Source organism: Strigops habroptila, chromosome 9 (genome assembly GCF_004027225.2).
Source record: "Strigops habroptila isolate Jane chromosome 9, bStrHab1.2.pri, whole genome shotgun sequence".
Taxonomy (NCBI): domain Eukaryota; kingdom Metazoa; phylum Chordata; class Aves; order Psittaciformes; family Psittacidae; genus Strigops; species Strigops habroptila.
In genome coordinates, this window is record NC_044285.2 from 25929195 (window position 1) to 25942968 (window position 13774).

Genomic DNA, 13774 nt, shown 5'->3' on the forward strand with positions numbered 1-13774 from the left:
GGCAGCTCCCGGCGAGGGTCCCGCAGGTGGTTCCCGCGCGGCGGGAGGGGGGAACGGGCCGAGCCCCCGCCCGGGATCGCGCCGCTCTCGCCGCCGCCCCCCGCCTGCCCCGGCCCCCCACAGCGGAGCAAACTCCACCCCGGGCCGTGTCAGTCACGCTTCTGTGTCGGGCGGCAGGAGCGGGCGCGGGAAAGGAGGGGGCCGGGGCGGGAGGCGGACCGCCGGGGCGCGGGCTCCTCCACTCCTCCTCCTGCCGCCGCTCCAGTGCCGGCGGGGCTGCGGGGCAGGACCCGCCGCCGAGAGCATCCTCCGGCCGCGGGGCCTCGCTGCGCTCCCCGCTGGGGCAGGAGGTGGTGGCAGGTGTCCCCTGCCAGGCAGCCCGGAACCTTGCGAAGCGCCCGCCCCGGGCTTAGCGGATTCCTGCCGCCCTCCCGCCTCTCCCGTCCATCAGGGGGTCGGGGGGCTGCCGGCTGCCGTCGGTTCCCTCCTTGCCCGCCACTGAGGGAGCGAGGGGAAAACCTGAAAGCCCGGACGAGCCGCGGGAGAAGATTATGGCAACGTGACTGGGACGCGGAGCCGCCTGGCCGGAGCCCTCCCGTACCCCGGCGGAGCGGAGAGCGGAGCCGCGCGGCTCCCCGAGCCGAAGCCGCCGTTCGCCGGCAGTCTCTGGGGCCCGCGGCACAGCGGAGCGCCCTCCAGCCCTGCCCCAGGTTAGTGAGCTTTTCTTTCCTTGGCAAGACCCCGGGGAAGGCACGGTCCCGCTGTCGAAGCTGCACCCCTGGGCTGGGCATTGCCCGGGGCTGGGCTGGCGGCACGGGCAGCCCTGCGGGGGTCCGGTTTATTCCGCCCGGCCGGTGGTTGGGGCCGGCCCGTGGTCCTGCTTCCCCGCGGAGGCACCGCCGGCACCTGGCCGGGCCGCGCCGTCCGCGCTGCCGGCTCCCGGGCGAGCTCCGCGGCTCGGACCGGAGCTGCGCCGACGGCAGCCCTCGACCTGACCCTCCCCGCCGGCCCCGGGGTTGCGGGGCGCTCCCCGGGCTCGGCGCCCCAGGGACGGCTGTTCTGCTGGAGCAGCGGGAGCCAGGCGCCTCTGCCCGCGGCTCGCTTGGATACTCGCCCGCTTCAAAGCACCCCCGACAGCGGACGCGCAGGGAAAAGCCCCGGGGCGAGCGGCGGGAGCTGCATGCCCCGCACCGGAGGGCGGCGGGCAGAGCCCCGCGGCCGGGCTGGGCTGAGCTCCCCCGGCCCCGCCGCGCCCCGGCAGCCGCGGCTGGTGCCCTCGCTCACGGCACAGCCGCTGCCCGCCCCGCGCCGTCCCGCCGCCTCTATCCCTCCTTGCATTAACGGTGGAGCGCGGCGGGGCCGGGCACTGCCGCTTTCGGTCACCGCGGCGGGCGCTTTGGAGGGCGAGGCGTTAAACACAGCCCCGCAAGCTGTGTTCCCGTGAGTACCTCATGTAAGAAGTGATCGCTTTCCTTGTTTCCACCATGCAGAAAACACACCAATAATTAACAGGTTAATCCTAACCGAGATTATTTAAATCCAGGAATATTTTTAGGACGTTGCCCTTTGGGGAAATAAAGGGAGTGTGCTAATAGTGAAAAGTATGTGTTTATATTTGGAGTAACAACAATACAGAAATTAAAGAGAATTAAGAAAGACATCAAAAGTCTCCATCCCGTTTCTATTATTAACTCCTCCATTTCACACCACCGGGCAGCATTTCTGAGCCTAGGCAATCCAACTTTTAAAATGTTCTTCCTTTTGAAGACCTGACCTTTGAAATGGAGGGATTTCTAACCCTTTCTGTCGGAACTACCCAAGCTGGCCAACAGGTAAAGTGCTCCACAAAGGGTAACTGTGCTCCATTTATAAATTTGCTTTGCTTAAGCAACCCCCAGGAAGGCCAAAACACTGCAATACTCACAGTTCTGCTAGTCCCAGGATGTGCTACTGTTGTTCTCAGCGTCTGCATGATTCCTGGGACTGAATTATGAGGGTTTAATTTTAAAGGAGTGTTTAAAAGGTTATTTGGCTTTAAAAACGTCCTGTGTGATTTGAAGACATTGAAAGGAAAAAATGACTTAAACTTGTCTTCTGAAATTGGAATATTATTCTCAGCTTCCAAACTAAATGGAAAACTGTATTTTGTTACTGCATAGGGAGTGGGCTTTTCAAATGGGGTTATTCTTTGGGATGTTTTCAGATGCAGTTTGCATTCTTTCAAGGGAGCTGACTGAGCACAGGCAGAGTAGCTGCACAGATTTGGTTAGTTAAGGAGGATGCCCGTTCTGGTTGTGGTTTGGGAAGGTGGAGAAATGCAAGCCTTGAACAGGAAAGGCAATAAAACCACTCCGATAAAATCAGACCAGCCACCCTTTGCTGCGCTATTGTGGATCTCAACAGCCTCACTAGGAGGAGTTTCTTTTTAGGTGCTGTTAACTTACTATTAATCTCTCTAAGTTATCCACCACTTGATTTTGAATATACATGGATGAATTATCATTTCTGCTTTGGTTATCTGTGAGCGGAAACATACTCACATTATTTACATGAAATCTGAAGAGGTCAAATAACCTTACAAAGCAGATGGTTTATTTTTCCAGTAGAGAATTATTTTAATTGGAACTTTTGTAAAACTACTTGTGAATCCACATTAAACCTCTTCAAATCAACCCCAAATCTTCCTGACACTCCAAATTATGGACAAGTGGACTCTGGGAAGAGAACATCTTTGCAGTGGATTCCGATAAACAGTAAAGCATCAACATATTTCTCAATTTAGAACCTTAGGCTGGCTGTCAGAAATAAATGAATTCTACTTTAGTTCATTATTTTCTGCCTTTTTTTCATTATAAAATAATCCACCTTTTAAAGCGAGAAAAAGATAAGCAGAACTGTGCATGCAGCACGTATGGTACCACCTCTGCACCACACAGAGAACATGTTAAGCTTTGCTCCATATGCCAGGTTTTGACAGCAAAGATTGACAGGAATGAAGATGACGTGTCAATCCCTCATGTTACTTTCACATACCAAGGCCACAGAAGGGAAAACCAATTATACACAGTCCCAGAACAACAGTGGTTGGGAGAAAGGCAAGTGAATAGTGGTGGAAGCCCGTGAGATGCGGGAGAGCTCCCATTGCCAAGAGCATGGCCACATGTTGCCCTAAGCAGAGAGTGTCACAGTGCGGGGCCAATGCACCAGCAATGGCCAAGGTTCATGTTCTACTGAAGCAAACGTTACAGTTGACACCTGCATTTCCTCAGTTACATCCAGAAGAGCTGCTCCACAAGCACATCTCCCCCACTGGTTTCTTGTGAAAGAGGTCTTGAAGAATTCCAAAGCCAGATTTCTCTGCTTTGGAATAAAATAAGGACTTTATTAGAAGTAACACCCAGTTTTCAACCTTCATGAATGGGAATGTAGCCCCTTTTCCAAAACTGAAATGATCTGAAGCCAAAGCTGCTTCCATGAAATGAAGATCCATGATGTAGACAGTTAAGGATTTCTGCGTGCTGGATGACATCATGTCAGAGAATTGAAGTATCTTACAGGACTTTGGTGTAATTAATTTAGTCTTTTCTTCCCAACAGCTCAACGTTCTCTGCTTTGGAGGCTCTTTCTTTTCCTTTTGTCGATAAAGATGAGAAAAAAGTGGATATTGAAGGATTTTCACTTTATCTTTTGTGGTGTGCTCTGTCTCCTTCTCGTAGATGGAGGTAAACTAGAACAAGTAAAACGTAAGTAAACTTCAAAGCTGTTACCTTCACCCAAATTTGACATTTTCCTTCTATTTGACAGAAAAGATCTTCAAACTGTGGTACTATGTTCAAAACCTTCTCACATTCTTCCTCCTAATCCTATGTTTAGGATTAGGTCACCCCCATGTTTGGGGCACTTCTTCCTGAAGCTGTACAGGTTTCATTGCATCATGAAGAACATAACACATCAATTGGAGAATCTGTTTTATTTCAAATATCCTGAATCCAGAGAGTGCTTAATTCCGTTTTAGTGATCTCTGTAAACATCTGACAGATTATCTGGATTCTGTCCCATGTGTAAGACTATTGTGCTGATGTTTTCAGCTAGTGTAAAGCTCGTCCAAGACTGTTATGGTGTGTTCCAAAAACAACCTCATATGAACTGGATTAGATACATCCTTTGAGAAAATTAAGAGTCTAAGCACTGTCAAAAACTTGATGAGAAGAATTGAAAAGAATACAAACAAAACAAAGGGAGTATTTCTCCAAAGCCTGTCATCCGTGGGAGATGTTAACACATTTCAGAAAGCATGGCAAGGAGGAGTAACTACTCAAATAAGACTGCTACAGCCCTGTTACTAGCTCTTCGGACTGCTCTCCTCACCTTTTGGCCGCCTTCTTACCAAAGACATTGTTTGCCCTTGAGAAGCAGTTACAGTTTTCAGCCTCAGTATCAGGCACTTCTGCTTCTAAAGAAGTAGATGCATTAAAAAAAGGAAAAAAGTGAGTTCCAAAAAGGTCACCTTCTCTGCTGAACGTGCTCCCAGGCAAACAATGTGCAGGTATTCCTGGTCAGAGAAAGCAGAGTGTCAGAAACTACCAAACTCCGTTCATCTGCTTTTTCAGATCCTGCCTTTCATTTGTCATGCTTTAGTGAAATGAAAGCAGAGCATTTCACAGTTGCTACCAATAATCCCTACCTCTTGCTACCTTCTTTTAGCTCAGGAAATGGGAAGAATGTCCCTTGCCTGGATTATGACTTGGAAGGAGGTATTTTGTTTGATACCCTGAAGTATCATCTATACTGAGGGTAATGAATTAAGCTGAATTTGGACATCATTAAGATAACAGGGAGGAATTCTCTTGTGGAAACACATGAGAAGCACCCTTTTATTGAAGAGATTTGAGGTTTCAGTATGAAGCCATAACGTGACAGGGAGAGATAGGGCAGTAATGTCTGATAGATAGATAAATACCTGCAGAACTGTACCTGCATGATAAGAAGTGCTTAATGCACAAAAACATCTTAAAATACTGTGAATGCTGAAGCATATGAAAGTTAGCACAAGTTGTTCTGAAACACTAGGACAAACTTCTATTAGGTTGTTAAAATAGGGAGACACTGAACATGCAGTGTAAATACAGTGCATGTGCCTTCCTTCTGCAGACCCCTTGTTCAGAATCTCTCAGCTATACAACCTGGGATTTTCCTGAGTTGAGCCAACTGCTTTGGGTTTGCAGTGAAAAGGTTTTGTTTCCTAAACCCATCTGAGCAATCAGGCACTTTAGTTTTGTTGTGATCTTAGCCAGTGTTTTTGCAGGTGAAAGGATAAACTCGCCCTGTATGACAGCCATTGTGTCACCTATTTCAGGAGCTGCGGGTTTGGAAAGATGGGAGACCATATCATTTATGTTGGGAAGTTAGAGACAACAGCACATGAAATCAAGGCCATTTCCATTGTGTGATACTCCAGGGAAAGAAAAAGTAGTTTACATAAAACCTAGGAACGCTTTGTAAGCACGGAATGGGAACATTCATTCACAGCTCTTTCAATTCTTTCCTGCTTTACAGACTCAGATACATACTGCATGTTTCAAGATAAGAAGTATCGTGTTGGAGAGAGATGGCATCCTTACCTAGAACCCTATGGCCTTGTCTACTGCGTGAACTGTCTGTGCTCAGAGGTAGGACTGCTGAGTTATTAATCCTACAACTACTTCTACTTGCTTAATTGACCAGCATCCTTCCTGCTGTATCTATGATTTGAAAAGCTTAAACCTGTTTGCACTAGCGGGTCATGCTGCAGGAAACAGCAATTCCATCAATGTGGATGATTATTCTGAACATGAATTTGGAGTTGTTTGGATCTATGGGCAATGCCCACAACTTCAGAGGCATTTCCACAGTCAAAGCATCTGATGCCCTAAAGTGCTAAAGGAACAGGATTGTATAACACCGCTTATAGAATCTATGAAAGAAGAATTAGATGAGGAAAAATGACAAAAAGGTTTGGGAAGCAGGGAGAATTGGCCAGGACATGAAGGGACAGGTCCTTTGCTATCATCAGCTGATGCCTGATATGAAGATGCAGCAGCCATAGATCTCCTAAGTATGGCACTATACAGCTGGGGGGGCAGGAAAACGAGGTCAAAGTATGTCTCTTGGAGTACTTTAAAATGACTAAATAAGGGGCTTTTAATCAGTAACACATGAGACACTCCAGATGCTGAGTTTTGTCTGCTGTATTTAATGCAGAATAAAGTTTTCTTGGCTATTTCCTCCCTGCAAGTGTAAAATATTGGGCCCTCATGCAGCATTTGCTCTGAGGGATCTGCTACTACAGTTTAGCACTGAGATGCACCAACAGTAGCCCCACAGGCTTGGCTGCATCTCAGATCTGTGCAGCAGAGAAAAGGCAGTAAAAGAAAAGCAATGTAGTACAAAGAAAATGAAAAGTCCTTGGTTACAGCAAAAAGGAGTTTCCACTCACTTCTGCTGATCTGTAAGTGGAAAACTCCCTCAGAATCACTGTGTGGTAAAACACATTAAATTGCTGGAAGGCTGTCCTGGATGGGGATGAAATTAACTGGAAACCCTAGAGATCTGGATACAAATCATTGCTCAATGAGTTTTAGGAAGATGTTAGTCTGGAAGGATGGGAAAGTGCATGGTATGCTCCCCTAGAGCACAGGGACACCCGCACACTGTGAGGCTCCAGCAAATGGAGTGTATTTCATTTCTTTCATGGCATGAAAGACCAGAGTGACAGTTCAGGGCAGCTGTTAGTAAAGAAGTAAACTGTGGTAATGACCAGTACATGCAGCTCAGAAGAGGTTCTGGACTCTACTTCCTTGTTTGCTCCGTTTTACCTTTCTTGTACCATGAGGGTGCAAAATGTCACTTGGGGTTATTTCAGCAGTGAGGATGCTCTGAGGGATCTCTGGGATGTGACCCTTGTTGCCTGGAAAGAAGACTCCAAATAACAACTGCAGCATCCAGCCATTCATTTGGGCTTTGTCCTGGCCAAAAGAAGTGCCCTCAGAACACTGACCTGCTGTGAAAGTTCCAGATCATCAGGAAACTCTCAATAATCTATAATTTCAATAAAAGTAAGGCTAGATAAAGCGTTAGAAAATGTGTCATGACATAGCACAAGCACAGACCTTAAACCTAGTATTACAGCATAAAAACCCCAGGTGTCTGTGTCACCAGTGCGACCAAAATTTCTTCGCTGGCCTCAAACATCATGATCCATACGATCTCCACACAAAACAAGTCATATGAGCCAGGCAACAGACGGAGATCTCTGCTCCATCTCTAAACAACAGCCTGGATGAGTCCATCCATCCCCCCCACACACACACTTCTAATGTTGAAGAAAAAGGCAGACAAATTAACTGAACAGAGGCCAAATTATTCAGCCTGGGATTAAAAAACAAGCCTTCCTGGTGGTGTGTGTATGTAGCATTGTATTTTTACAAGTTATAATTTACATACTTAAACCAGAATAAAACTAAACGTAGGTCAGTGTTCTCACCCTGCCCCCCCTTTCTCTTACAACCCCTCCTCGCCACCAGTACTCAGTGGAAACTGTTGGCTGTTACTGGCAGGTATACTGGAACACTCACAGTTTGTCAGATCATTATTTTACTCTCTAAAATAGAGCAGCTTTTTGCTTGTCTTCACGGTCAGATCTGCAGACTTCAGGGGTCAAAATGAATGCTCTCTACGCTTAGTACTGATACCCCCAGGCTGGGAGGAGAAACGCATTGTTACTCTTTGGGTATCTGCTGCAGAAATGCTCATCATGGCCCTGACTCACAGAGGCTTAGAAGAGTTTAAGTCCTGCTCTAGAGGGTAAGCTTAAGTCCTACTTAGTAGGGCTTGGTCTCCTAAATAGCACTGTGAGTCTAAGAGCAGTCTTAGGAAGCACAAGATCAGTTGGAATAGTTGTGTCCTGCTGCAAAGAGCAGAGCACGGCAGGCAGCACTGAGGATGGAAGCAGGCCTGCAGGACCATCACATCGGATCCCGCGCAGCAAGCAGACGTTCACCTCAGGAGATTTCACAGGACTAATCATTACGGAGGGAGTGAGGCCATGGAGCAGGAGAAGTGAGCAACACAGAGCCCGGCCAGCAGACCGTGCCAGATTGTCTTCCACAGCAGCGCTTTACAGGCTCTCAGGTGATGGTGCACTGGGCAAGGGGCTGTGCACACCAGTGACAGTCCCTATCCCACACAGAAACTACAGCCTAAAATTGCTCCTCCTCTGTAAAATCAGTATATTTCATTTCAGTCAGCATTGGAAACAGATGGTGATAGCATTTTTAGTGTCTCTTTCCAAAGCAGATGCACAAATGTAGTTTGTGGGTAGTAATGATCTATGATTACAGCCTGTGGTCTGCAGAGACTTAGGAGTCAATGGATTATTTTGAAAGAGAAGAAAGAGAGGAAAGCCCATACATACACCATCTAAGGAAGCCTGCACCACTGCTGGAAACATTTCAGTGCTCCAGAAGGCACAGGAAAATGAAGTGGGTTTATTCCTGACACTCCCTAAAACTGCAGTCATAGCATAGTATCAGTGTTCATGCTGAAAGATCTTTCTTGCTATAAACATGAGCAACTCAGAGCTAAATTAGGAGGATGAATTATAGATGGGAAATGGGAATTTGAAATGGATAGTCTTTGCTTGTTACAGACACTGGAGAAAGAAAATTCCCTGTGTTTTAATTATAAATCAAACTTAGATGTGGTCAAATAGAATATGATGTTAATGACATGAATAATGAACACTATTCCCAAGACTTGCTCGTGTTTCTTAGAAAAATGGCTTCTTCCCAACTGGTGTTTTTTGTCTGCTGGGGAACCCATAAAATGAAAACAAAAGACTCTCCACAGTTTTCAGGAACTATTACAGATGCTATTGTCTCTTGTGGTCTTGAACTAACCCTCAGCAGGGGATACCTCAGAGACCAACCATTCATTATCTGGGTCTCAGTTTTGAAAATGCAATTCCTAAGCATAATCTGCTCAAAAGAAAAACACAAATGATGATTGTTGCAAGCCCCTTTCAGGCACTTCCTCTGATTTTAAGGTTTGTATGGATTTCTGCTGCATTCGGAGCTCCAGCATGAATCCAGTGTGAGCAATGAAACCCGGTGTGAGTGAAATCAGAATGTTGTAGAAATGCATTTAAATAAAGACTATTTAGATGTAGAATAGAGAACACAGAAATTTGTAAGATAGCCCATTTCATAGAAGTATTGTCTTGTGTTCACCTGCAGAATGGAAATGTACTGTGCAGCAGAATAAGATGCCCAAGTCTACACTGTCCTTCCCCTGTGCACGTACCACAGCTATGCTGCCCACGATGCCCAGGTAATTCCTATTAATGCCGTACAGTCCTTGCTGAAATTGTTGTTTATGATGCTGGAAAACTTCTGCGAAGTAAACATCCTTCTATGTCCATTTAGGTCATGAGAGGCTTGTCCTACAGGTGGTTTAGGAAATTGGAAGTACAGATTTGGGAAGGGATCAGGCAAGCTCCCAAGTCCAGTCCCCTACAATCTAAGCAGAAGGCAGCAGGAGTTTCACTGGCGGGGTCCCTGGACTATCCGCTCCCAACTCCTTCCCTTATCTCTAAACTCCATCACAATAAAACGCCATCCCACAGACTTCCCAGGTTTCTGCTTTTGGTGCTTTCCCTAAGAGCTGACTGAAATACATGGTTATTTGCAGTGGCTCTCTGTTAACAAGCAGTTCAAAATCGCTGTGGCAAATGTGCATTTGTATAGTATCACTGTACAACTAGGCTGGTAACATTTGCTTTTTACATCTCAAATCCAGGCATAGCTTCATAATTAGTAGAGACTGTTGTAAATCATAGAAGCAGTGCTGTAGGAGTTTATGACTATATAAATCCAATGGGATCCTGTATACTAAATTCCTCCAGACTGTACATTTATTATATGCTCATTATTAAGAGCCACTGTATGAAAGAGACTAAGCAGGATCTTTCACGAGGCTGTTACAACATTCCCGACATGGCCTAATGGCTGGTAGATTTGACTGGAGCTTTCCCCTAAATGTCTGTCTTAGTGGCACCCCTCATTCCCATTTATAAAAGAGTATTCATGCAGCATCATAGAAAGGGTTTATTTGACTTTCTCCAGAGAGTTTCATTGTCTGAGGAAACCAGCTGTTCCCTGACCAAAACCTGTGAGCAGGAGGTGGTACCCAGCAGTGGGTGCACAAGCAGTTTGCTGTTCAGCTGGGATTGGAATGTGTTCATTGCACTTACTGGAGAATAAATGACACCAGCGCACCAGTTTTTTGTAGGATTCATCTGTCCTGACAATCATGTACATCTGTACATAAGATGTCTGTATCAGTATCCCATCTAGGTATCTAGAATCCTTTTCTAATCAGTGATAAGGAAAAACCATTTCAAGTGCATACCTCCTCCAATGCCATGATGCCACTCTTAGCATCTTAGTGGAAGCACAACTTCTACTAGACCAGGTTGCTCAAACACATTCTCCTTGTGTCCTGGGATGAGATTCATCCCATTCAACTTCAGATCTAACACTTTAGCACCTAGTTAATGGTACAGTGTTACCTATGATGGTCTAATACATAGGCAAGAAGGTTTGTAAGGCAGTATGTTTTACCTGACTAACTAGTAGCATCAGATTAAGTGGTAGGATGCTGGCAACACAAACCCCTCTTCTGCCTTCACATCAAAAGAAGGACTGGTGTGCCAGTGTGCCCCAAATCTGGTCTGTTCTTCCAGCTAATCTAAGCTTCAGTTGGGAAGGGAATCATGAAGATACCCTTCACAGCTGTTGGGAATGTGGTGTCCCAAAGGGTCATTCATCCTGTTACCCAGAATGAGAAGTTTTCCCTGGAGATGCCCATCTCTCTCCACTGCTTACTGAGGGAGCACAGGCAAATAGCTGACACTAGATGCTCACTGTTTTGACATCTTAAGTTAAATCACAGCAATCCCACCCCAGTATGTGACCGGCATTTGGGGTCAGGAACTTCTTTCTTTTTTAAATTTCCCTGTACAGTATTTAGTATAGAACCAAATGCTTCAGAGTGACTGGGTTTGCTTCCAGTGCTCTCTGGCACTGCACTGTTTGGCTGTTTTCTGTTTATGGGACTGTAAATGTTGTGATACCTATCAAGATTTTAAAACATTCTCCAATGACCTAGTAAGGAAGAATAAGGGCCCCTGTAAACTCTCAAATCCTTCTTACAAGTGAAGTTCTTGCTGTTCGCTGTCTTCAGGTAGAATTTTGTACTGGGTGTTTAAACCGATAAATCCAGAAAATGAGCAGAATGAGCCTTTCCTGAATTGTGATCCATTATGTTCTCCTGCAGGCTCCTAGACTCCATCTATAGTCTATCTGCTATATATTAAAGGAATTTAATATGTAAATTAAATTGCTGGCTGAGCAGCATCTCATTAGAAACGAGAGTCCCACTAAGGTCGATTTTTCCCCTAATTGAATCCGTAATTCAGACAGAGTTGCACCGACGTCAGGCAAAAGAGGACCAGGAATCTCCTGTGATTGCAGGGGTTAGTTGCATTCTGCTTGCTGCAGTGATTATGTGTATCATATTTAGTGTCCTATCTTCAGTAGTAATGTTCATGCCTGATCTGAGTAGGAATCTCAAGCATTCTTGCACATCTTAGGCTAGCTTTCCATTCCTGTGTGTCTGGCATACAGTGTCTTTTGTGTGGCATGCCATGATAAGCTGGAATATCACTTCTCTGGTTTCCCTGGTTATTCTTTAATGGAAGGTGATAGAGCTCTGGCCATTAGCCACCCATTCGAGTGACTATAACTGCTCATTATATTCTGTCACATAGGTTTCCCCTCTGTTTCTCAAGCTCATTTCAGAAATGAGTAGTGCTACTCAGAGTGACTTTGGGCTCTTCCTGCCTTTCTGCAAGAGTGAGAGTGGAACTTATAGAGTGTAGCCTTGTAGAGTGTAACTGCCCAAATAACTGCCTCCTTATTTAATGAAGCAGAGGTAATGCCAGGAGGCAGCAGCTTTCATTGGAAACTGAACTTCATAACTACCTAAGTGGAGGAGCTGTTGAAGGGATTCCTTTGAGAAAAGTTGGCACCACTCTCCCCTTGGAATTCGTGTCTCCTGCATCCATAGTGACACTGGACTTGCTGACACAAAGAGATGCAGTGTTTGTATCCTGTCTCCCTGGCACCAGCCACCATGAATCTTAAGTAGTTGTCTGACATAGGTTATGAAGCATCTTCTACTTTTCACCAGTGGTTCAATCCTACCAGCTTCTATCACAGAGTCACTGCTGATCTTTTTTTGTTTTAAACATCTTTCTGGCACTGGCACAATCCAGACCTTGTGTCTTGTATAGAACGAGATACTCCTCCCTTTTGCAGCTCTGAAATTAGATTAGAGTCTTGTCATCACACACATGTACCCAGAAGTACTAGGTTCACATATACTGGGATTCTAGTGAGACCTAAAAGGACATCACATGCTTCTGAGCTTGAACTCCTTCCCTTCCACCTCAGGCATCATCAGAGGAGAAGGGATTTATAAAGTCAAGGAGAAAATTCACCATCATACTTAGAGCTGGATCAGCTCTGAGTTAGAGTGGACTTCAGACCTCCTGCCTCCTGTCATGAAAATAAGCTTCATGGACAAGTTCTTGAAGCATTCGCTCTATTTCCTTTGTGGCGCTACTACGGACAGAGCCTTTACAAATGGAACATTTATTGTAGATTGCATCACTTCTACATGAAATTATTGCAAATCAAAGCATTCAGAGTCTAGCTAAAGAGCTAAAATTATTGAGTACACTCTGCAATATGTAAATCTAAGATAGGGGAAGCTTACATCAGAGGCAAAAAGGCACAATTGCAGGAGTTAGAAAGGGTTTCCATATTGCACTTGCTGGTTTGATTTCGGAGCAGACAAGGCTGCACGCTGATGTATGGAGCAGCCCATCTGGCTCCAGTATTTTTAGTTAGTTGATGCCCCGACTAAACACACTGGCTTCCAAGAGCATTCATGATTAGTAACACATTTAAGTCTAAGCTCCTTTGGTACTATGATGTTTCTGTATCAAATTCAAACCACTTTTCTAATGTACTTTTCGTTGTTCTTTAGATATTGAAATAACAACAAAATGCCAGGTTGTACCTATATACAAAGCTGGACTAAACACAGAGATGGACCAGACCAGGTATTGTCACAGTGGTCTGAGAACATCACCTGAAAATCAAACAGCTGTGTCTGCATGGCAGACTGCAGCATGACTCAGTAATAGCTGTATCTTTGAACTGGCGATTTGAGATCCTGGAAGCAGCCGAGTTAGGACAGTGCAGAACTCACTACAATGCAAAACTTGCTTAAGAAGCAGGAAAAACGTGCCTGCAGTGAGCTCAGTGCTACCTTCTCACAATTCCCTCCAGGAACTCAGCCAGTCCAGGTAACACACTGCACTCTCTAGTGTGGATACTCTTACAGACTGAGCCTTGCAAGGTGCTGAGCACATACAGCTCCTGCTGACCTGATACACATCGTATGTATAAACACAGAATACTACATATATGTGTATGTAATACAGTGCATCTTGCACCGAATTACAACCTAAATCTTCCACCTGGGCAGTTGGGATGCTCTGGTGGAATGATGTACCGCTGCAGAATGTACACACAATAAACCATTTGGTGAAAAGGTTTTGGGTTCCACCCAGCTCACACAGCAGAGCTCCAGGCTCTCAGTTCCAATC

General features: G+C 45.8%; 1 protein-coding gene across 2 annotated transcripts in view; it reads left to right on the plus strand.

Moving 5' to 3' along the window:
- The first annotated feature begins 267 nt into the window (after window positions 1–267).
- The window catches only part of CHRDL1 (chordin like 1), a 38675-nt gene continuing 25168 nt past the window's right edge, over window positions 268–13774 (plus strand). The window contains exons 1-4 of one of the 2 annotated variants that reach the window (XM_030498356.1): window positions 268–710; window positions 3597–3743; window positions 5557–5669; window positions 9273–9366. In XM_030498356.1, coding sequence (XP_030354216.1) covers window positions 3647–3743; window positions 5557–5669; window positions 9273–9366 — 304 coding nt within the window. In that variant the 5' untranslated portion in view covers window positions 268–710; window positions 3597–3646. Of the gene's footprint in view, window positions 711–3486; window positions 3744–5556; window positions 5670–9272; window positions 9367–13774 lie in introns of those variants that run through there. The other variant, XM_030498357.1, reaches the window with a different exon arrangement.